Source organism: Vipera berus (genome assembly GCF_964194415.1).
Source record: "Vipera berus genome assembly, chromosome: 4".
Taxonomy (NCBI): Eukaryota; Metazoa; Chordata; class Lepidosauria; order Squamata; family Viperidae; genus Vipera; species Vipera berus.
In genome coordinates this window covers 86,693,695-86,718,879 of record NC_138206.1, presented here as the reverse complement: position 1 = coordinate 86,718,879, position 25,185 = coordinate 86,693,695, and the positions used below count along the sequence as shown (strand labels likewise).

The 25,185-nt window shown below is 39.0% G+C and overlaps 1 protein-coding gene across 2 annotated transcripts in view; it reads left to right on the top strand.

Moving 5' to 3' along the window:
- The window catches only part of REV1 (REV1 DNA directed polymerase), a 67,163-nt gene that overhangs the window by 8,410 nt on the left and 33,568 nt on the right, over positions 1–25,185 (top strand). For both annotated transcript variants that reach the window (XR_014026248.1, XM_081326424.1), the window contains exons 4-8: positions 764–932; positions 2,489–2,638; positions 14,913–15,601; positions 15,947–16,054; positions 19,535–19,651. Coding sequence is in view for 1 of the 2 variants with exons in the window: in XM_081326424.1 (XP_081182550.1) it covers positions 764–932; positions 2,489–2,638; positions 14,913–15,601; positions 15,947–16,054; positions 19,535–19,651 (1,233 nt within the window). In the remaining variant the exon portion in view is untranslated. The remainder of the gene's footprint in view (positions 1–763; positions 933–2,488; positions 2,639–14,912; positions 15,602–15,946; positions 16,055–19,534; positions 19,652–25,185) is intronic.

Genomic DNA, 25,185 nt, shown 5'->3' with positions numbered 1-25,185 from the left:
GAATGGCCAAAGAGATGCTTTGAAAAATTAGGCTACAATGTAGCCCCAACAGTTATAGTTCATTGTTGCTATAGCACTTGTGGGACTCCCAGTAAAAAATAAGTTTTCAAAAACAAAAATGGTTTGTGAGAGGATAGAAATGGCTTTCAAGCTGTCATAGTATAAAAAAGAAAAAATAGAATACTGTATATTGTTCCACAATACAGCATTCTCTTTTAAATCTTCATTGAATATGCTAATAGCAAATATTTCTAACAATATTTCAGAGCATGGCTACTCTGAATGTTACTGAAGCAATGGATGAAAGAAATGAGTCAATGTTGTTGTCTGAATTTCAAGTACAAAAATTGCAAGGAAGACGGAATAAAATCCAATATCCTGGGCAAAGGGTTAGCAAGTGTATTGGAACTCTGAACAGGAATCCTCCAGATTATAGCATTTTAGTGTAGGTATTTTATTGAATAAGGAATGAAGAAGAAATATTAAAACAAATATTAAAAGTAACCTAATGAAAAACAGTTGTGACAACTTTCCAAAATTGATATTTTACTGAGGGATGTAGAATTGTGAAATCTACATCTATATGGACATTTTGACATAAATATTTATCAATAAACCACAATATGGTGTTCTGTATATGCTTTACTTTATCCTCAACATTTTGTTTTGTTGAACAACTACTCTTAATTCCAAAGCATAGTGCTAAGTTTTTCATTTTATGATTTCTTTTAATACTTTTATTTATCTTGTATCTTTATCACAGATCCTTCTGCTGATGAATTGAGGCGGCTAATGATGTTGCATGGAGGACAATATCATGTATACTATTCTAGATCCAAAACAACACATATTATTGCTACAAATCTTCCAAATGCCAAAATAAAGGAACTGAAGGGAGAAAAAGTAGTTCGACCAGATTGGATAATAGATAGGTAAATATTAGAGAATTGTGAGCAGACTGATAATCCTGTTTGAATATTCTGAATATGAGGTCCATAATTTCATTTAAAAATACCAGATAATTAAATAGAAAGCTTTACATAATATATATATTGTATTTAAATATAAAAATAATTTTCTTGTTTTTGCTTTAACTTATATGCATTAAACTATTAATTATTTTATAATTATTAAACATAACCAATTCTGCTAAAGTAATTTGAATTGTACTATACTTATTGAAAAAATAATCTGTACTTGAGACTATCCCCAATGCAGCAGATAAGATTGCCCCATTCCCATAGAAACCTAATCACAAACAGTAACAAGTTCTTTTTTTTTAATTGGGTAATGTGATCCTACTGTAGTTTTCTTAATTGCAAATAGATTGGCTTTTGGGTCTTTGCCAAATTTCTTATTAGTGTAAATGCAAGCTAAATGAAAAGTACATCAAAAAGAATTATATTGCTATATTATTCCAGTTCATTTTCCCCGATCAATCTGATTATTCTCTTTTTCTGTATAACAGAATGTTTGCTGCATTTATCACAGTGTAACACTTGAGAATATTCTGGGATTATAAATACAAATTGTGTAATAACTTGTATTTGATTCACTAAACATTAACAACATAAATAAAACATTTAAAATAATTACAGTCTGTACTTCTCTATATGATTTTCATGTTGATCTTGCAAGATGTCATAAAAAGTGAATAAATTGAAAAATCAAAACAGGCCAAGATAGAAAAACTTTGTGTTATAAATTGAAACCTTTTTAGATACTTAGTTTCTTCTAATCCAGTGCCTTCATCAGTTGGAGAGAAAGTCTGTGGTAGAGCACCTCTCTTTCCACTTTCACTCTTAAACCTGTGGTAGACGATAAGACTAAGGAATAGGAACACAACAGAGGAAGTAAGCACTTCTGTTATAACTTCTGTCCTCATCTGGCTGGCATCACATAAGGATTTAAATGGCAGAAATCTTAAATCAGGTTACATGTCTTTTCTAATTTTTTTAATTAAAACATTCAAATTTAGGCATCCTTTTACTCAAACAATTTGATTTACAGAGTTTCCTTGAAGATTTTTTTTAGTTATGTTTGTGCCTTCTTTTTTCTTTTAACTCATCTAAGTCCAAGGGAATTGCTAAATTAGCATCTCCAGTGTGCACCCAGAGGAATGTAAATTTTTGTTTCTCAAAAGTATAATTACACATGTGAAACGATTTTGACACATTTTCAAAAGCTATTTCAATAAAGTGAATAAGAGAATGCCTCCTATTCAGATGAACTGTACTTAAGTCTTGGGCATTTCTGAAAGGAATGATGTGAGTAATTAGAAATATGTAACACCATTTAAAGCCACTTAAAATCTGTCTAAAAATGTTCTTGAAAGTAAGAACAATTGAATTTAGATTATAGTATATCCTTTACATATATATGCACACCTGTTAATAAGGCTTTCAGAACAGAGAAATATTCCACTGTATATAAAGAGTATTTTTTCATGAAGTTTTTGAGCAATTAAAATTCTGACATTCTGTTACAGCATAAAGGCTGGACGACTCCTTTCATATATTCCTTATCAGCTTTACACAAAACAGACAAGTATTCAGAAAGGCCTCTGGTTTAATACTATATGCAAGCCTGAAGATTCAGTTCCAGGTCCTAGCAATATCTCTATGGGACTCAACAGGGTGTAAGTAATTATTTTCATTTTGTAATTGAAATTAAGTTTAAGATTGAGAAATGTTGATGAGTTTATGTCGATAATGTATATTAAATTATTTGAGGATCTCAAAGTATACCTCACATTATAGTTTGAAGTACAATGGAATTAAGTGTGAAACCGATGCAGTTGTGATGGTTAAAGTGTTGCTGTAGTAGAGAGACCTAGATTCAAGTCTACTCTCAGCCGTGGAAGTTCACAGGAGGCTATAAGCGAGCCATTCTTTTTTAGCCCACCTCATATCCTGGAGTTCTGGTGGGGGAAAAATGGAAGGAGTGCTGCATATGCTGCTTTCATCTCTGATCACAAAGCCAGATACCACTCTAATAAATAAGACAAAAATAATTACTTACTTTTTTCCCCAAAATCAAGCTTCTTTCAAATGTTGTCATATTAAGGTTTTTTAGATAAGTATACTGTTTACACAACAATGTGATATTAAAACCTAATTTGATACATATATAAAGTGGGTTGTTTGCACTTGTATAGATTTGTTGCAGTGCTCTTGCATGCTCCATGCACCTTGGTGTATAGTCATGCTGGTGAATGACCATGAAAACATCTTCAGACAACTCTCACTCCCTCGGCTGAAAAACAGAAATGAGCACCATCCCCTAGAGTTAGAAATGACTGGATAGGAGAAACCTTTACCTTTTCCTTTTTACTTCATACCTTGATTTCTAAAAACAATTGAGAGCTGTTCAATCATTATCCATGCCCCAGTCATATCTCTTGTAATTTCTCTGCTATTTAGAAGCTATTTATTATTTATTAAACATATTCCCCATCTTAGTCAAAAGACTTCCAAGTTATACATTAGTGTAACAATTAAAAATACATTTACAAAAACACATAAATGATAAGGAAGATAGATAGCAATAGTACTTAGACTTATATACTGCTTCACAGTGCTTTATAGCTCTAAGCATTTTACAGAGTCAGCATATTGCCCCCAACAATCTGGGTCCTCATTTTATTAACCTCAGAAGGATGGAAGACTTGAGCCAGTGAGAGTCGAACTGCTGGCAGTTGACAGAATTAGCCTGCAATACTGTATTCTAACCACTGCGCCACCACAGCTCGCTCACTCTATCTGTAAGTAGGTAGACAGACAGACAGATAGACAGACAGACAGATACAAGCTGTGAAATAATTCAGTTTTCATGAATTTCCTGAAAGACAACAGGGAGCGAACAAGACTGATCTCCAAAGGAAGGCCATTCCAAAGTAGTGGTGCTGCCAAAGAAAAACAGTGCTATCTAGCCTAAGCTAGTAGAACTGGGGGACCACTAGGAACTTTCTATAAAATATGAGCTGGGCCAAGTTTGATTAGAGTAGGGAACCCTGTAAGTACAGATGTCAGATGATGAAGGGCTTTACTATATAATTCAATATCAGTAACTTAAACTATATCTGGAAACGTATTGTAACCACTATATAACGCCTGCAAAATCAGCCCCGTACTAGTTATGTTCCATTTGCTAGCAGTTGGCAGACATACAACTCATCACATTCTGGACTAATTGCAGTTTGTAAGACTGTAAGAGTACCCATATGTAAAACGCATTGCAGAAGTATAGACAGGTGGTGGTGATCTGCATTAATTTATTAAATTTATGCTGTCAGTATTAAAGCCAGGTCCTCTCATACTAGATGCACCAGAGTTTTACTACTGTGCAACTCATTTCTAGCATAATAACACTAATTAAGTACATTAGCATGGGTTTGTTCCTTATCTGCAGTTTTGAATTTTAAAATGTGTATTTTGTTTTATATACTATTGAGTTGTAGCATTAGTGAGGAGAATTGTTTTGAAGTATATTATTTTTCCATTTAAGACATCCAAAATGCTTCAAAATAAAAACTCAGTGCTAAAAACAAACCCGCCAGAAACTAGTTAAATGAATGAAATGCTGGCTGGATAACTTTAGGCAAGTAACTTTCAACACAACCCATCTACAGGATTACTCTTGCAGGAAAAATAAGATTCAGGAGTATGAGATATTTTGCAGCTTTAAGTTGACAAATTTATTAAAAAGGCAGGCAATAAATCTAATAATAATTAGATGTCAGGACTGAATTTCTGTATCTCTTTGCTGCTTCTGTATGGCTAGCCACTACAGGAAACCATCTAAACAAATACTTCTGCTCAGATTTCTCGGAAGTAGATGTCAGTAACAAAAATAGGTTGGATCATACTAGACTTAGAGTTCAGGTTCTTTTTCCAGGGTGTTTAGAGGTTGAGGTGGCATGTCTGACAAAAATTAAAAAGTTAAGTAAGATTAAAAAATAAGAATACCAGTACATAATAAATTAAAAAGAAAACAATAAAAACCTCAAAGGGCAGACTTGTTGGATCTCTAGGTCTTTTTCTGCAGTTAGTTTTCTATATTTCTTTGTTTTTGTGGCTGTTCAGATTTTAAGAGCTGAAATCTAGTAACACCTTGATAATATTTATTGCTCACAGATTCGCACATCATACTAAGATATGGGGGAGAGGGGTTCATTTTATTGAATATGTCTAGTAGCAGCATTTTGTGTTACATGCTATAGCAAAACCAAATCACATAATTTTCAGGGACAGGAAAGCATTATTGGATACTTGTGGTAGTTATAGTGGTTTTACAGTTATTCTTCCATAGGATTGTAGATTTGCTTAAATACTGTGCATGAGTTCTGAATAGGTGTATGTATGTATATGTATATGTACTGTATATCCACTAAACAATAATAGGGTATGTTTGATTTGGGCTTAATGCATAATTTAAGACATTTTCGTTTGTAAACTATTATTATGGCTTATTGTTGCATGGTATCAGGCATTCAAGGGGACAACTGGATAATGATGAAGCCAGATTTTAGGATACAAATTCATAGGGGTAGGATATGCATTATAATGTCATAATGCAGATGTCATCATTTTGGTTTGCCACAGCCATTCTGATGGGTTTGATGAATTATTATTGAACATTGCATAGTCAGCCAGATGTTCAGATGGGGTTTGGCATTTTTGTCTACCTGTTGAGTCTTTACCAAGGATCTGGGATAGGCAGATCTGGATGTTTGATGGTGTCACAGATATCATTGCAGGACGAAAACAGCTCCCAGTAAAGCTGCCTTTTGCAATTGACTGATGGCGAATTTGTTAGTGGCAATGGTGTTCAAGTAGTGCTCTAGTTGTTTTGGGACTGCATCCAAGGCACCTATTACTGTTGGTACTGTCTTGCTTGCCTTTGCCAAAGTCATTGTATTTCTATTTGTAGTTCTTTCTCTTCTGTTTTGCTGTCTCCAGGCACTGCCACATCCACTCTCCAGACTTCGTTGTCTTTCTTTTTGATAATTGTTAAGTCTGGAGGTGGCAGGTGCTTGTTGCTTTGATTACTAAAGTCCCAGAGCAATTTAACTTCTTCAATTTCTTGACTTTCTCTATTTTGTGCTCCCACCAGTTCTTGCTTGCAGGCAAATGATATTTTTTGCAGATCTTCCAGTGCACCATTGTTGCTACTTTGTCATGCTGCTGTCTGTGGTCAGTCTGTGCAATCTTCTTGCAGCAGCTTACCAGATGATCCACTGTTTCTTCAGCTTCTTGCATAGACAGCACTTACTGTCTGTTGCTGTCTTCTCAATTTTGGCTTTGTATGCATGTGCCTTAAGGCTTGGTCTTGTGAAGCCAGAATTAGTCCCTCTGTCTGTTTCTTCAACTTTCCTGCTCTTAGCCATTGTCCGGTCTTGTTATTAAATGCTTTCCCTGCTATTTTTTTTAATGTGTTGGCCATGTAGCACTTTGTCTTCTCATGCCCCCATTCTGTTCCTCATTTGGTGTTTCTTGTAGGCCAGTTTGGTCTCTCCAGTTGTCAGTAAGGCTGCCTGGTATACTAACTTCAGTGCATCTTTTTCACTGTCGTTCAAATATTCTTCCAAAGCCATTTTTTTCTTCTTCAACTATCTGATGTACTTGCAACATTCCATGCTCACTTATTTGTCTTGGTAGGTAGAGTCTGTCAGTGTCACTGCATGGATGAAGGGCATGACTCATCATCATTTTTCTAGTCTTCCTATCCATTGCTTTTAGTTCTGCTTGAGTCCAATCCACTATTCGAGCTATTTATTTAATGACTGGAATTGCCCAGATGTTGATTGCCTTGATGGTATTTCCTCCATTGAGTTTGGACTTTAAGATCTTCTTTGCTGTCTTGATGTATTCACCTATAATCTTTTCTTGACCGGTGTGCTTGATGTTGTCAGCTTGAAGGATACCTAGGTATTTTTAGTAATCATTTTCATCCAGACTCTTACTGTTATTTTTGTGAGGCATCTTGATTTCTTCACTTTTCATTAGTTTTCCTTGTTTGATAATGATTGTGGCATATTTGTCCAATCCAAACTCCATTGCAAAATAAATAAATAAATAAACCTTTATTGTCAAAGTACAACATGTGTTCATTGAGATTAGCTGAGCCTCCCTCCGTGCTCTCACCCCCCAACACACAGTGACAACAAACCCTCCATCCTACCACACCATGTGAACCAACTACACCACACACCGGCCTCCCAGGTCTAGCAGTTCCAAAAAAGTTCACAGAGATTATGTCCCATTTAAAAGTCTAACAGCCCACGGATAAAAGCTATTTTTCAGCCTGTTGGTACGGCTGGCTATATTCCTATATCTCCTACCGGATGGTAGGAGAGTAAAGAGATACCGTCCAGGGTGTGAGTCATCCCTGAGAATCTTCCTCACTCTTCCAAGGCAACGAGCCCTGGCAATGTCATCCAGTGGTGTCAGGGAACAGCCCACAATGTCTTGTGCTGTGCTCACTACCCTCTGTAATACTTTCCTGTCCGCGGCTGTCAGGCTATTTTGTCTCTATATACATACAGTGTTGAGGAGGGATTTTATTTCACATGGAGTTTTTCCATACAGCTTGAGATAGTCTGGCAGATATTTTTGATGTTTGATAACCAGAGTCTGAGTTTCCTGACAAGGAAACAGGGCAGTGACTAATAGTAGTGGTGATAGTGAATCTCCTTGAAATATTCATCTCCCAGTCTCTCACCATTAACTTGCAAATGTGTCTTCCATTGTGCCATTGGTCTTTGCACAAACTTTCTGATGTTTCTACTGACTCCTGTTATTTCTAGGCACTTGACTATCCAGTCATGTGGCAGAATCAAATGTCTTTTTGTAGTCAATCCATGTTACATTCAGGTTGGTCTTCCTTCTCTTGCAATTTTCCAAAATCATTTTGTCGATTAGGAGTTGATCTTTTGTACTTCTGCTATTGGGGTGGTTTCCTTTCTGCTCAGGTGGAAAGAGATTGTTTTCAACTAGATGCTGTTGTACTGCATCAGCTACCACACCAGTTAGCAATTTGAAAGTTGTTGGTAAGCAAGTAATTGGCCTGTAGTTGCCTGATGCTGACTCTTTTGCTGCATCTTTCATTATCAGGTAGGTTCTGCCAGATGTTAGCCACTCTTCAGTTACACCTCCTTGTAGTATGTTGTTAAATTGCTTGGCAACAAATGGGCATAGACCAGTTACTGTAGATGTTTCAACCAAAAAACCATGCCATTCATCTTCATCTGGTGCTGACCAATTTTTGATCTTCCTTGCTCTTTTCTCTACCATTTCTGCTGTTATTACTAGTTCTTTCATTTCAACTTCATTTTTATTCTTATCCACCTCTTTTAACCAATCTGCATCCTTGTTGTATTTCTTTGGGTTATCCCATAACTGCACTGTTTCTTCCTTGTCAGGTACTGGCTGATTCATTGCAGTTTCTCCATTGTTGGATTGGCAGAAATATTTCTGATTGGATTGAAAGTGGAGGTTCTGCCTGTGATTTCAATTCGAGCTTCATATCTGCTGTTCTTCTTGGCAATAGTTGTTAATTGCTGTTTTATTATTTCCAGTGCTTCCTTGATCTTCCTTGTTTCTAAATGGTATTTCTTGATTAGGTATTTTTTGGTCTTCTTCTTCAGCATCTTTTTTTTTCATCTGTTCTAGCTTGCTTGCATCTGATCTCATCTTGCTGATCTTATTTTCCAAGTCTAATCTTCCATTTTTGTGGTGCACTGTTTGGTTTCTTTTTCTTCTCTGTTGATTTTGCATCCCAGGTATTCATTTATAACTGCAGCTGTGCTGTACATTAGTTGGTTTGTTTCTTGCAGTGAATTGGTGCTTATACTTGACATTGTAATATTAGCATCTTTTAATGCTTGTGCTAGATGTTGCTTTGGAAGAAGCTTCAGTGCAGGCAGCCTTATTCGGATGTTTTTGTGCTGTTCCAGATGCTCAGTTATTCTTTGTTTCAATTCTTTTACTTCTTTAGTTAGAGGGATTTGTTCTTCCTGAAGCAGAGAAGAGTGTGCCTGATTTCCAAATGAAAACTATTGTATATCTCTGCTGGATTCCTCTACTGCCAACTCCCCCTGGTTTGCCAGTACATTCTGAGTTACTTCTGGCAAGGCTTTGATTTCTTTGCACTGGGTATACCTTTGCAGTTCTTCCAGTTCTGCTTCTGTGAATATCTTATTTTGTATTATAAATCAACATTGATTTGCTAGCCTCTGTTCTGTTATTTCTGATTCTGGATGCTTTTCTTTGCAGAACTGGTGCATTCATTTCAAATATCTTCTTCTTGTTGGATTTCATCTGTAATAACAGATTTCTTTGTTTTCAATCACTGTTTTTTAATCATTGTATATTTGTGATGGGTAAACACCATTTTTTCCAGTAGTTAGCTGCTAGCCCTGGTTGCTCAGCCAACAATCCTGAGTCCTGTAACTCATTTTTCACCAGATATCCAGGAACTCCAACATCTAGCGCAGACCTTGTTAATACAGGCGACGTCCAAGACGGTATAGCTTTCAGAAATTTACGTCTCAACATTTTTTTGTGGGAGAGACACTCTTTGTCTGACTCCTTATGAGTCCTGTCGTCGTCATTATTATTATTATTATTATTATTATTATTATTATTATTATTATTATTATTATTATTATTATTATCCCATTTATATCCCGCCCTTCTCCAAAGACTCAGGGCTGCTTACAATCTAAGCACAAATCAAATGTGCTTAGCAATAGCCTTCATTCTATGTATATGCCTGCTTATTAGGGCTTTCGCCCCCCCCCCAGCGGCATTATTACAAAGTCAGCTTATTGCCCCCAATAATCTGGGTCATTATTATTATTATTATTATTATTATTATTATTATTATTATTATTATTATTATTATTATCATCATTATTATTATTATCATCATCATCAGTTTGATTCACAATCTGGGACTGGTAAAACTTAACAATTCAAGTCCCTACCAAGGACCTAAAAGTTGTTAAGGTAATGTCTGAGTATATAGGCAGTTCAGAGTAAGGTGGTTTTTTGCAAAGTTAGAATATTCAGGTGTAATAACTTCAACATTTCCAGGTATCCAGGCAACCCTTTGGGTACTGCTCCAAGGGCTCCTATTACTATTGGTACAACCATTGATTTCTTCCTCCACAATTATTCAACTTCAATTTGCAGATCGCAGTATTTTGTTATTTTTTCTAGTTGTTTTTCTTCAATTCGTGCATCACCTGGTATTGCAATATCATTTTTTTCTTTTCCATAATAGTGATGTCAGGCGTGTTGTGGGCCAGGTGTCTATCTGTTTGGATTTGAAAGCTCCACAAGATCTTGACCTGTTCATTTTCAACAACTTTGCCTATTTGGTGTTCCCAATAATTTTTGCTGCATTCAAACCCAAACTTTTGGCAATGCTTCCAATGTATGATTTTGGCAACTTGATCATGACGTTGTAGACAATCAGTTTGTGAGATTTTGCTGCAGCCACTGATAAGGTGATCCACTGTTTCATCTTTGTCCTTGCATAAGTGACATTTGCTGTTGTTACTGACATGTTGAATTTTTGCTTTCATGGAATTGGTCTGCAGGACTTGTTCTTGGGCAGTGAAAATGAAGCCTTCAGTTTCTTTCTTTAGCACCCCTGATCAAAACCAGCTCCATGTTAGATTTGTGTCTGCCTTTCCTTCAGTGTCTTTCAGATATTGACTGTGCATAATCTTCAGTTCAATTCACAGTCTGGGCCTGGTAAAAACTTAACAGTTCAAGTCCTAATCAAGGACCTAAGGGCTGTTAAGGTAATGTATTATTATTATTATTATTATTATTATTATTATTATTATTATTATTATTATTATTATTATTATTATTATTATTATTATTATTATTATTATTATTATTTATTATTATTATTATTATTATTATTATTATTATTATTATTATTATTATATCCATTTACCCCCTATTATGGCTAAAACAAACCATGACTTAACAGTATTGGTATAGGTATTGGAAGACAAATTATTTTTGTATCTAATTTTCTTTTGCTCTCATGTGTCACACTTCTAAACCATGTATACTGCCCACAGTTGATGCTCATTAAGAAAAAAAATATAAAAGACATATTTAAATGAAAATGCACATTAATATTACCTTGTTTCCAGTTACCTTGTTTTCCCAAAACACGTAGTACAATATAATGTATGATTTAATAAGATTACTTTCAGTGTCTGTTCCAGCTGTGTACTGTATTTCATTAAGTAAAACTGAACTGAACAAAAACACATGACAAAAATCCTCATAAAATCATTCGTTACTCTAGTGTTTCAGGCTTATGATACTTTCTTAGGAAGAGCTTTATGAAATGTAAAACTGTTTTTATCATTGACTCAAGTGGTGCACAACATTTGGATAAAAACCTCAAATATACAAACAACAAATACAAAAAATATAGAAATCTATATTAAGAAATAAATAATATAAAAATAAAACCCTTGGTGAGGAGAGATAAATAAGGCAACCTCAACAATTGATCCATCTAAGCAAATCTCTAGTTCCCTTGGAACCGTAGATCTGATAACCATGTCTTGAGGGCCAAAAGAAATGGAACTAATTTAATTCGGGGGGGAAGAATGTTCCATAAGTGTCATGGCAAAGAAGACACATCTCCTAGGACCCACCAAATGTAGCTCTAGCTCAGACATGGCCCGCAAAGTGATTTCATGTGGCCTGTAAACCCATCCTGGAAACAGTGAGGGAACGGCCCCCACTGCCTTGGCCCTGGCCCAGGCCAGCCGGAAGCCAATGTACAATTTCATGGTGGCCATCTATGCTGAAAGGCATTCAGTCTTAGCTCCACAAGGTTGTCTGGAAACAGTGAGGGACCAGCCCCTGCCATGTCAGCCTCGCCCACTGGGCGCATGCTGGGGAGGTATCATCCTTTGTGAGGAATGAAGAAATGCACCATTGCCTGGAAGTGGCCAGCACATGGCCCTGCATACTTCGGGCAGGCTAGGGGCTGGGCAGCATTGTGCTTCTCTTCAGATTCGTGCCACCCAGCTCAGCCTCTCAGCACTTTGAGGAGAGCACCCTGATGCCTGCCAAAACCGGGCAGGTGGGGGGCTGGGCAGCATTGCGCAGGTAACATCGACTCTCATGCTGCTCATGGCATCCCCTCCACCAGAGCCCACCAAGGTGGATATGTGAAGTAGGCGAGGGCCATGTGCTGGCCACTTCCAGGCGATGACACATCCCCAGCTGCGTTTCTTGCCTGTTTTTCTCCCTCCCTCATCTCAAATATTTTACCACCACTCTTAGGAAGGAAGGATGGAAGGGGAGGGGGGAGGGGAGGGAGGGTCTGAGGGAAGTCCTGGTTTAGTCCTTCCCTGCTGCCCTTTCACCATCCCCTTGCCCCCTCCTGGCCTATCCTGGGGGGTCTCCCATCTTATTGCTAAGGAAGCTTTGGATACAAAGCCAGGTCTCCTCACATGGAGAGGGAGTGGGCCTCCCTCTTGACTTTGCCCTCATACCTATCATGAGCAGCCTGGCTAAGGATAGCAAGCACAGCACCAGCAGCCTTGAGGAATTAAGTGCAGCTGGGCGCCCCTTGGGGAAGTGGGGCTGGGCTTAGTGCCGCGGGTGCTTGAGGGCTGGGCTGGGCATTTGGCCTCCACGCCACCATCCAGCCCCCCCCCCGCATGGCCTGAGAGGAACAGTGAGGCTCCTCCAGTGGACCATGCCTTGGCACTTGCCCCAGTCCCATCTCCTTCTGCCAGAGACCCTCAGAACTGTTCCACTCCTGCCCAGGCCCATATAGGTATCCTTGACACGAATGATGTAGAGCTGGCCATGCCTACCCAGTAGGCCACACGCACTCCAGCCATGCCCACCCAGTAGGCTGCCCACCCTGGCCACACACCTCCGCCCCGAGGGCAACCGCAATGCTGATGCAGCCCTCAATGAAATTGAGTTTGACACCCCTGCTCTGGCTGATGGTACTCGCAGCATGTCTTCTCTAATAGGGCAAGTTGTAATAATCGGGAAGAGGACGTCCCTCAGATAGCCTTGTGTTATGCCATGAAGGGATTAAAGGTTAAAACCAGTACTTTGAATTGGATCTGAAAACAAATTGGCAACCAATGCAACTTGTAGAGCAGAAGAGTAACCTGACTGTTCCAACGAATGACATAACTGCCTGTGCTGCTACATTCTGTACCAGTTGAAGATACTCCTCAAGGACAGCCTCATGTAGCCTTTATTGCAGGCTACATGAGGTGATTAGGACATGAGTAATTAAGCAGGGTCTGGCAGTCATGGATGAGACTAGTTGTGCACAAGATAGAGCTATCAAAGGCCCTCCTAGCCATGACTGACAACTGCTCATTGCCCAAACCTTCACAGCCTCCAGAGCATCACTTAATTCACCAAGGGTAGAGTTATATAATTTGGTATTTCTTTAAGAGATAAAGGAACTATCCCCTACCCCAGGAAGAATTCATCACTGCTAGAACCCACTCACACAACTACCCCCAAGCGCTTTCACAGGCCAGACGTTACATGGAATTAAAGATGACTAGGGTCACAATCCTAAGGACCTGTCCACTTCCTTAGGTCCAACAGATTCAAACCATTACCAGATAACTGGGTAAGACACTTTCCCAAGCATCTCTTCTAGACCTGTGACAAGGCCAGAGTCCAACTGGGAGTTAATTTGAGCGCCTTTATCCACAAATGTGCAAATTCCTCCACACAACCTGCAAAAGATTAGAGCTAACCCCTTACGAGGAACCGTATCACCTAGCAATCTGCAGATGCAATAAGGATGGAGAAGTGTTGCTGCTTTGCTCCCCTTACTACCACAGGTCTCATACATGTTTGGTTGAGCCTGTCCCTTATTGAATGCTTTTCCTTATATTTCCTTTACTTATGCCAGAATACTGGGAAAGATCTCTAATTTTACATTGCGGTTTAGAGAATACATCAAATAATTAAAACTTAATGTCATGGTTCCGATAGATAGAATCAAATAAATCAGAACTCGGAGGCTTGAAACTTCCTCAAAGAACATGTTTATTTGATACAAAATATTGGCATGGTCAAAAGTGAAACCAAGTCGGAAATTCCCTCCAAAGAATTACACGTTTATTTGATACAAAATATTGGCATGGTCAAAAGTGAAACCAAGTCGGAAATTCCCTCCAAAGAATTACACTATTACAAAGTAAACGGACCCCCCCCAGTGCTATGCAATAACTACACTACCCAATAGAGCAGTTTGGCGGGCTTTCTAGCAGAAAGCCCAACCCTCTTCTCCCAAGCGAGAAAATGACCTTAATTCCCACAGAACACAATATTGTTTAGACTAACAGAGATACTCCATCCCCCCTCCCTTTTGTGTGGCAACCTAGCATGACCAAGATAGCTGCAGCCAGGCTCGTTGTAGAGTTAACACTTAGACCTTCTTGCTTTAATCTATAGCATATGACAGTTCAGGGAATAGAACAGTATCTGTCAAATGTTCTATTTTGCAATAGAATGAGTACTTAGATCTGACTGTATTGTATAAGTATACCATTGAGTTTTTATGTCAATCTGAACTCTTGGAATCATAAAGTATATGCTTGAAAGATTTTTAATGTCAGTGCTGCTAACATTTATGTAATATTCAATTTCTGATTAGGTGATGAAATAAAATATGTACAGCATAATGTAGATATATTGAAAGTGTGGCAAATGTATAACAAAATTAAAATATTTGGAAAATGCCTCTTGTGCAGAAAATATTACACGTCATAGTAAGTTCCGTTATTAGTCTTCATATAAAAGGATTACAACAAAAAGAGGAAATAGTTTAAACTTTGTCTTACGTATTTGTTTTATCAATTTTCTTGATTTTAGAAATAGTCTTGTAAAGAAGCATGAAGTAGAGAATGAAATGAAAACAAATGGAGTGAGTAAATCAAAGAAAGAAGCTGAAACTACAAGATTCCTGGAGTTGGAGCAAGCTCTTTCCAGAAGCAAACAGAATGGAATACATCAGAAAGACAACTTTTCCATTTTTAATGGACATAGTCATAGTTCCAACAGTGCCTTAAAGATGCAGGATGGTTTGCTACACTTTGACAAAAGTGTTACAAGCAGACTGTCTCCTCTGCATGAAGAAGTAAAAGAAAGCACTGATTTTAGAGACTGTTCTCAGCAGCATTTGCAACAAAGCAACAGAAACACTGAACTTTTAAGAAATGTGCACAGGACTATGAGTCATTCATCTTCTTCATCTTTGCACAGTAATATTAAAATAAATGGTGCTCATCACTATACTGTTCAGGGGCCTTCAAGCACAAAAAGCACTACTTCAGTACCTGATCCTAATAAGGAAGATTATTCACCTTTGTCCAAACCTTCTAATGGCAATTTCATTTCAGATTTTTATTCTCATTCAAGACTGCATCATATATCTACCTGGAAATGTGAATTTACAGAGTTTATCAACACGCTACAGAAACAAAATAATGCTAGCTTCCCAGGAAGAGAAAAGTTGAAAAAAATTAAAGCAGGACAATCTACAATAAATAAAGCTGACTTAGGTAAAAATATTTTAAAATTATATTTTAAAAGTTGTCACATATTTATTTTTCAGTGAAATGGTGGATATTTTGATTAGCTACATTTCTCCTGGTATGGTTGTTTTGGTCAGAACATAAGTATTTGGGAATTGGAGTTGTATAGCATTAAAAAGGTAACTAAAGATAAGGTGGCAATTTGTTAAGCAATTTGAAATTTTCTATAGTTTGATGTTTCTTTTATATTTTACTAAAAGGTAATTAATGAAGAATCGAGAGATAGTTTAAGGTTAATTTTTTAGTTTTAATAGAAACGATGGATAGTTATTTAGCCAGGATTAAATTGTCTGTTTACTGTTCTTTTCCTAGATAGTACATTCTTCTTGAATTCAGCCAAACATCAAAGTTGCATAATGCATGTGGATATGGACTGCTTCTTTGTATCAGTTGGTATCCGAGATAGACCAGATCTAAAAGGTTCGTTATTAATATCTAAACCAAATGTTTATTTTTAAAAATACTTAGTAGTAATTTACTTAGTGTTGTTTGACCATAAAATGTATTGTTTTTCTACATATGCCTGGCTGAACAGTGTGTTTGGAGTTGCCTATAAATGGGTGAGGGATGCACTGTTCATATTTTCCTTGGGAGAAAGTTCTATAATTGGGGTGATGTCTTTGAGAAGGCTCTGCTCGTGGCCACTGTTCTATAAACTAAACCAGGGGGACCATCTGGTCTAAGTGGATGGTAAACAAAGATGATTAGAGGGCTGGAGGCTAAAACATATGACAAATGTTTGTGGGAATTAGGTATGTCTAGCTTAGTGAAAAGGACTAGGGGTGGTGACATGATAGCAGTGTTCCAACATTTGACGGGATCAACCTATTTTCCAAAGTATCAGAAGGTAATAATAGATGGAAGCTAATCAAGAGGAAAACCAGCCTAGAACTAAGGATTTGTGAAAACAACTAACCAGTGAAAAAGCTTGCCTTCAGAAGTTATGGATGCTTCATCACTGGAGGCTTTTAAGAAGAGATTGGATATTCCATTGTCTGGAATGGTATAGGTCCCCTGCTTGAGCAGGGGATTGGACTAGAAGACCTCAAAGGTCTCTTCCAACTCTTAATCTTTGAGAGAAGTGCTGCCCCCCTCTCCCCCTCCCCTCATCCCTTCCTGGGCACAGAGAGAGGGAGGGAGGGAAGGAAGGAAAGAGGGGAGGGAAACAGGAAGAAAGAAAGGGAAGGAAAGAGATGGGAATGAAAAGGAGGGAGGCAGAGAAGAAGGGGAGGAATGAAGGAAGGAAGGAGATTGGAATGAGAGGGAGGGAGGGCCTGAGGGAAGTCCTACCTTAGGACTTGGCCATCAGCAGCCCTGTTGCCCTTTTGCCATTCCCTGGTGGTCTCCCATCCTATTGCTGAGGATGCTTTGATTACAAAGCCAGGTCTCCTTACATGGCCTCCCTCTGACCCACACACTCTGCCCTCCTGCACCCATCATGAACAACCTGGCCAAGGAGAGCGAGCACAGCAGCAACCACCTCAAGGAGGAGGTAAGTGCAGCTGGGTGCCCCCTCGTGGAAGTGCAGCTGGGCTAGGCTGTCTGGCCGCTCTCAGAGGGTTAGATTAGACAACTATATCTCTTCAGCCCTTATTCTTAATAGGGGCTCCCCACAGGGCTGTGTGTTGAGCCGCCTACTTTACACCCTTTAAACGTATGACTACACCTCCACTCATCCCAGCAATATTATTGTTAAATTTGCAGATGATACAACAGTGGTGGGGCTTATCTCCAAGGGGGATGAGTCTGCCTACCAGGATGAGGTGGAACGGTTGTTCTTGTGGTGCAGAGACAATAATTTGGTTCTTAGCACAACCAAGACCAAGGAGCTTATAGTAGATTCCAGGAGGAATAGATCAGACATTCAGCCCTGATCATCAGCGGAGACTGTGGAGTGGGTGGCAAGCTTTAGGTTTCTGGGTGTTACCATAAAAGAGGACCTGATCTGGAGTGCTCATGTTTAGCATTGGTTAAGAAGGCCCATCAGAGATTATATTTCTTGAGACTTCTCAGGAAACAACAACTGAATGAAAACCTGCTGGTCGTGACCTTCTACCGTTGTTCCATAGAGAGCATTCTAAGCTATTGCATTTGTGTGTGGTTTGCTTGCTGCACAGTAGCAGATAGGAAAGCGCTCCAGAAGGTCATTACCATCGCCCAGAGGATTATTAGCTGCCCTCTCCTCCCCCCCCCCCCGACAACAGTTTCCATTGTCTTAGGAAAGCTCAAAACATTCTTAAAGACTCATCCCGGACATTCTTTTTTTGAATATTACCATCTGGCAGATGGTACAGGATAATAAAAACAAAGACAAATAGGCTGAAAAATAGTTTTTATCCCAGAGCTGTAGCCATATTAAATACCACAGTATAGTGCAACATTGAAGTGCAATATTAGGGGCAGCACAATGGTGAATAGAATATGAAGGATGTGTGTGTATATAATGTATGTTCTTATTTGTGGTTTTTGTGTGTAGTGTGCACTGTGGACAGCACTTGATTTCATTGTGAGTTACACAATGACAAAATGTTCCTATTCTAGTCTAGTCTAGTCTAGTCTAGTCTGTTCTACCCCCAACTTGACTAAATGGCTCACAACATCAAAAGATCCTAGAAGAAATAGATAATTTGCATACTTTCCATTTAGGTTTCTGGCCAGGTTATAGTACCAAACCAGCTTTGATCGATGATGCTTGTGGATGACCTCTGAAGTTTCAGGATGGAGGTGGTTCATTCTTGCCCTCCTGGATCAATTCAAGTTAGTTTTAGTAGCAAAGGAGAGGTCTAGCCTTGGACTTCTATTATGTGGGGTACTTCAGGACTTGATACTCTTCCCACCTCTATTTAATAGCTGGCTGTAACTAACCCAGTTACATATCCCTACTGCAGAATGTACAAATGATTTAACCAGTGGCTGGAGACACATCTCTATATGAAGTTTGTAATTCAGTCCCATCAGGTTTTTTGTTGCTGTGGGTTTTTGGGCCTCTTCAGTCTGGAACCATTCCATTTGCAATCTGAAATGGAGTTGAGTTTCCCCAAAACAAATCTGGTATGTGGTTTGGGGATTTTGGACTCATGATTACTGCTTGAGAAGCAATGGCAGCTGTGGCTAAGAGGACCTTTGCAGAAATCCATTGTGTGAGTCAGTTACTCTTGTTCATGGATCAGGAGATTTTAATCACTGTCATTCACACCTTAGTCATTTCCTGGTTGGATTAATACAACATCCTGTACATAGAGCTGCTCTTAAGAAGCATTTGGAACCTTTAACTAGTACAGAGTTCAATGGCACACACAATACTGAAAGCATCTAGATTTACCCATGTCACAGTTTTGCTTCATAAGCTGCACTAGCTTACAGTAGCAATTCATTTATCACATTTAAAACTACAGAGGTGCAAGGATAGGTTACTTATGGAACCACTTGGCTTCAAATAGTTTCTACCCATTTCACCAGATTTGACATGGTGAATATGTTCCAGTCTCTTCTATGAAACAGTGTCACCTTCAGGACCCAGCAGATATGTCTTCTCTACTGCTACCCCTGCTGTATAGAACAACCTCCACAAAGAGATTGTGAACCTGCCAGCTTTCTTGAATGCTATGAAAATCTGACTTTTCCCTTAAGAATAAGCACAGATGATTAGTAGATATATGTGTTTTGGGGACTTGTGAATTGGACCTTGTATCCTATTACATTTTTTCAGTGTATGTTGCCGTTTTTATAATCATTTCTACATTTTGTTGGCAAGCTCACAGGTTTGGCAGCCATATAAATTTTCTAAATAATACTAAAATGAATAATTGAGATCTATAAAACAGAAACAAACTGAATATTTTCAGTTTTGTAAAAATGGATGCAGTGTGATTTGTCTTACATTTTAATTGTAATTTGCAGGAAAACCAGTGGCTGTTACAAGTAACCGAGGATCAGGAAAAGCATTGTTACGTCCTGGTGCAAATCCACAACTGGAAAGGCAATATTATCTGAATAAATTGTTGAAAGGCAGAACAGGTACAAATCTGTAGTTTTTGAAATTACAAAAATTAATACTGTTAATTTTATGATTTTGTCATTTTTACTACCCAAGTTACTTCTATAGTATTATAATATGCTTTTAAATAAATGTGTTGTATTTTTCAAACTGTATGAAAATATACAATCCATTTTGAGGAAAATACAGGGGTAGAACTATTTTCAATTATTCTATTATCAATGAGAATGCTTCCTCTAGAAAGAAAAAAATTCATAGTGGGAACTTTGAGTGGCATAGCTATGCTTTAGACCAGGGGTGTCAAACTACCGGTCCATAGGCCGGATGCATCATGCTGACACCACACCCATCTCATTGCCAGCAATGGAAAAAAAGTTGCAATACGTCGTGACATGTCACGTGACGTTGCAAATTTGACACCCCTGCTTTAGACAAACATCACAATCCATGAAGGATAACTCTGGATGCTATCTGATAGATTGTTGTGCCACCCATGTTATTTATTTAAAACATTTATACGGCTGCTTAACATGCACGATCATGAGTCTCAACTGTGTGCATTAATAAAATCAAAGGAAAAAAATTACAATTAAAATAAAAAATATCAAGAAATCAAAGCAAAACAAATTGATATACTAATAGCACAAGTTCCATCTCCCAAAGTTCACCATCCAAAGAAAACAAGTTTTAAAGCCTTCCTGAAGATTGACTGTGTTGGGCCAACTGAATTTCAGTTGACTGGAGAGGTTGTTCAGAGAGCAAGCACCACAACAGAAAAGGCACTCCTAGCTTTCATCAGATAACATTGCTTCAAGGAAGGGACCTAGAGCGTGCCCATTTTGTTAAACATATAGGATTGACAGAAATAATCTTAGGTGGTCCTGCACATCACCCAGACTTGTACCCTGTAGGGCTTTATAGGTGATTACTAGCACCCTGAATTCCATCTAGAAGCCTAAAGGGAGATAGTGTAGCTTGAAAGTAGTAGAGTTTCCACATTTATAACTATACACCATTGCATTCTTATTCGGTGCAGCTTCTGGATGAATGAATACATTGTATATATTCATCTGCAATGAGTACATTGCAATAATCTGGTCAGAGACAGCTAAGGCATAAGGTTCAAGACTTTTTGCCCCTCTTGTACCAAGCTGTAGAAAGCAATAAAACCACAACATCACAGAATGATTTATTTATAAACAAAAACATGGCACTAATTTAAATGAATTCAACTGTGGATTCAACTATTTTTCTGAAGAAAGTGTATATCAATTAGGATTATCCTACATAGCTAGGTTCTGTATATCTGAGTGCCTGGTATTAAGAACAAACATTTCAGAGGGGCTGTTTTTATACTTTGTAATTAACTTTTTAGCAATCTTGTTAAAATTGAATGCTGGGCTAGATGATCTGATCTAGCATGGCCACTTGCCTTTTTATGTTTTTCTATCAATAAATCTTATACAACTTTTTTCTTTGTACAATTAGTAAGCTTAGATATTTTTTTTAAAAATAAGAAATCTCTAACAGTAAAAATCAAGCTTTGTCTAAGGCAGAGATTTTCCATTTTTTCAGTGTTGTAAATATAGAAGCAAGATTATAGCAAATTATATGAAAACAATTTTATTTGATATTATCTAATCCCAAAACTGTATGAACTGTTGCAAGATATTTACTTGAGATTTTCAAGGCAGGAGTAGAAAGTGTTATGTAAACAAAAGCTGCAATCAATGTGTTTTTGTTTTTTGTTTTGGCTGTTAGGGATCCAGCTAAGAGATGGTAGTATTATACAGGCAGGACCACATCACATGTCAAAGATATTCCATTGTTTGCTTTGTTTTGTTTTTTCTGCATTTGGAATTTTGGGGGGTACTCTTTGTTTGCTTACATTGAATGTGCCTTGTTCAAAATTAAAAATGATGGAAAACTGTGCAGCCAGATTTCAGCTGTCGTATTCATGTTTTTATAGTTGTTCACTAGATCTGAATATTTTTCCTTTACTAAAGCTGGTAACAACTTATATTTTAAGGTTTGCATTTTGAGCAATAAAATAAACATTTCCAGCCAATTCTGTTGAAAATATAAATAATCCTTGGGTTACAATGGAAGTTGGGACCAGGATTTCCATCACTAAGAGGCTGTCATAAAGCATAACGTCTTGTGACTTCACTGCTTAATGACTGAAATTCGGGCAGTCCCGGTTGTTGTTATGCGGATCATTAAGTAGGCCAGCAGGTGAGATCTATGGGCCAACAGTGCAGGTACTGCAGATGGGTACTAGGAATTATTGGGCTTGCAGCAGCACAAGAATGAAGCAGCACTCCTCAGTGAGGGTAGCCTTCAACAGTTTCAGTCTGCTACCACTGCTTCGGCCAGAGTGCCATAGCAAGCCCAGTGCAGCAGCAAGCCTCAGCAGTGCCAGCTGGTCTCAAGCCCCAGCACTGACCTCTAAGGCCAGCAGCACCTCAAGCCCCAGCAGTGCCAGCATGTCTTGGCCCCAGCATTGAGGCAAATCTCAGCAGCACCAGCTATCCATAAGACCCTCACTGCAGCAAACCTGCGTAGCCTCAGGTTCACACTTCCTAGCACCAGTATCATTCATGTGGTATCACCTGTGAGTCCAGGAAGGGATGGAGATAGGGCTGCTGTTATTGGGAGTTTCTATTAGCCCTGAGAGATGCTGCAGCAGACATAGCTGGATTTGAGGCCTTGTTTGTGAGTTTGGATCACAAAGGTCAGTCAAGACCACTTGCTTCTCTCCCTCCCTTTGATGTAATAATATTCTTACTTGAACGTCTTGATTCTGTGGCTGAAATGGCAATGAATTCCCTAAATTGATAGTCCTGGGGACATCATTCTGTATTTGTATCCCAGAGTCAAAAATAACTTAAGAAAGTCCCACATTTGATTTTTTTTGTTATGGGACATTGGAATATGATCAAGTGCTGATGGATGTTACATCAGTCTCTTGCTATGGACAGATTACTTCCTGGGGTCCTGAAGTTCTCTGTACCTGTCCACTGCAAGGAAGAAGGGCTAATTTGATCATCTCACCCCAGGAGATAGATAGACCCAGTGGGGTTTTAGAGGGAACACAGTGATATTAGCTCCATGCATTGTTTTCTAGAGGCCTTAGTCATGGCCTGAAGTGAACGTGCAATAACAGTCTTGAAATAGATTTTCCTATGTGGACTCTGTGATTGTGGGCCTGCAGCACTTCAATTAACTGAGGAGGGATTCAGGAGATTAAATAAAACAGATATTTAGAGTGCTGTAGAGAAAGTCAGGCAACAAACCTGATCCAAATACAGGTGAGAGCCTTTATTAGGTCTTGCCTTGTAAGAGCAGTGAAACAAGCTTACTTTTCCTTATTGTATCTGCTAATAGCTCGGTTTCAGGTGACTAGGTCTTTTCTTGGTAAAGGGGGGAGCTCATGCAAGGCCTCTCTAAAGAGGGTCTGTTGGATAAAGTTGCTCAGATTTGCTGAGTTGGGCAGATCGTATGGAAGTGGATGTTGGATGCTTTTGCTCAATTAATTGGGAAGAGTTTCAGTTGGTTGGCTCTGAAGAAGTAGACAGGATTCTTGAGCCCGTGGGCCTTGTGTCTGGTTAATTTATCTTGTAAGGTGGCAAGTGGTTGGATTCATGCAGTGTTTAATGCGTCTTTGTGGAGGGTACCTCAGCTTACAACCAGTTGCTTAGTGACCATTCAAAGTCACAACAGAACCCCCTCAAAGGTACATCCACTTCTGAAGTTCTGACAGCCATCCTGCTGCTGCCTCGTTGGTCATATGTGTTGTGAGTCCTCACCTGCCAGCAGATCTGGCAGCCGAGCTAGATGAATCGGATGAGGGGGAAGGGTTGCCTGGGGTCACATCGGAGTCTGTGGAAGGCTATGAGGAGCATGAAGACTCACAGCTAGATGTGACACTGGGCCCATCTAATCACGCTCAGGCATAGAGGCAGCTGGGTTGGGGGCCTGAACTGAGTGAAAACAAAGAGCAGTTAGGGCCTGTTCCAGATGCATGGAAGATGCAGGGAGGAAAGTCATGCAGGACAGCAGAGGCAGTGGGGCAGCTCTCCAGGAAAAATAAAAAAACTCTAAGAAGCCACGCCCTGGCTGGACTATAAAGAGGAGAGGTGTAGGAGGGGCTGGTTGCCAAAGGCAACCGTTCATGCTACGATTTCGATTTCGTGCTTCTGTCATTGGATTTCTTGCCTCAGGATTCTTGGCTATTTAACCAGGTTTGTCAGCTTTCTCTGTGTTTGAGTGAGTTAAACCTTGAGCATTCCAGCTGAGAATTCAAGAGACTGAATCTAGTTCGTTTCAACAGCTAAAGTACTGGTTGCAGTTTTGTTTGATAAAAGCTGTGTAAAAATAAAAGGGGTTTATCTTATCAAGTCCTGCCTTGTTCCATGCAAAGGGGTTTTTCCTTGTGAGTAAGCGGCTCAACAATATTCGTGTAGGCTGGGACAAAACAATATGATCACATGTCAGGCACTTAACAACTGACCCAAATTTATGGCCATTTGCAATATTCTGCAGTCATGAGACTGTATTTATGACATGGCCTGCCCTACAGCAAGTATAAAAGTTACTTTATGACTGCGGTAGTTGCGTAACAACCACTGCAAAAGATCGTATAAAAGGTCCAGTCACCTGCTTTACTGCCATCATGACTTACAACTACAATGGACAGACTCCATTTCTAACATTGAGTCAAGAACTATCAGTAATTCTTGCCTTGAAGGAGGCAGTAGGTGTTTTTTTAAAATCCCATTTATATCCCGCCCTTCTCCGAAGACTCAGGGCAGCTTACAATTTAAGCACAAACCAATGTGCTTAGCAATAGCCTTCATTCTATGCACATGCCTGCTTATTAGGGCTTTCGCGCCCCCCCAAGCGGCATTATTACAAAGTCAGCTTATTGCCCCCAACAATCTGGGTCCTCATTTTACCTACCTCGGAAGGATGGAAGGCTGAGTCAACCTTGAGCCTGGTGGGACTCGAACCTGCACTAATTGCAGGCAGCTGGTGTTACTTAAGGAGGCATTAGCCCACTGCTCCACCAAGGCTCCTTTTTGACTGTCATCAAGAACAACTTTTATCAGGTCTCCAACCTTCCGTTTTTAGGGATAGTTATTTTGAGAATGGTGGGTGCTCCCCTTAAAAAGGTATTGGAGGAAGCAGGTTACCTCAACCCTTTTTGGTTGGGTTTCAGGCTGGGTTATGAGACAGCATTGTTTTCACTTATGGATGATCGTTTGAGGGCTCAGGATGGGGATGCTGCATCTATTTTGGCCTTCTTGGACCACTTGGAAGCATTCATTAATATTGTTATGAATGTTGTTATTCTGAACAAATGTAGTGGGTTGGGCTGCAGACACTCTTTTACAATGATTTTTCTCCTTTCTCTGTGGTCAGTTCCAGTCAGTGTTCATGAAGTGGGAGAGGTACAAGTCAGTCCTTATATATAGTGCCTCAGGGCCCAATATTCTGATCCCTCCTATTTAATATCTACTTGAAGCTGGATCCCTCCTGTTTAACATCTACA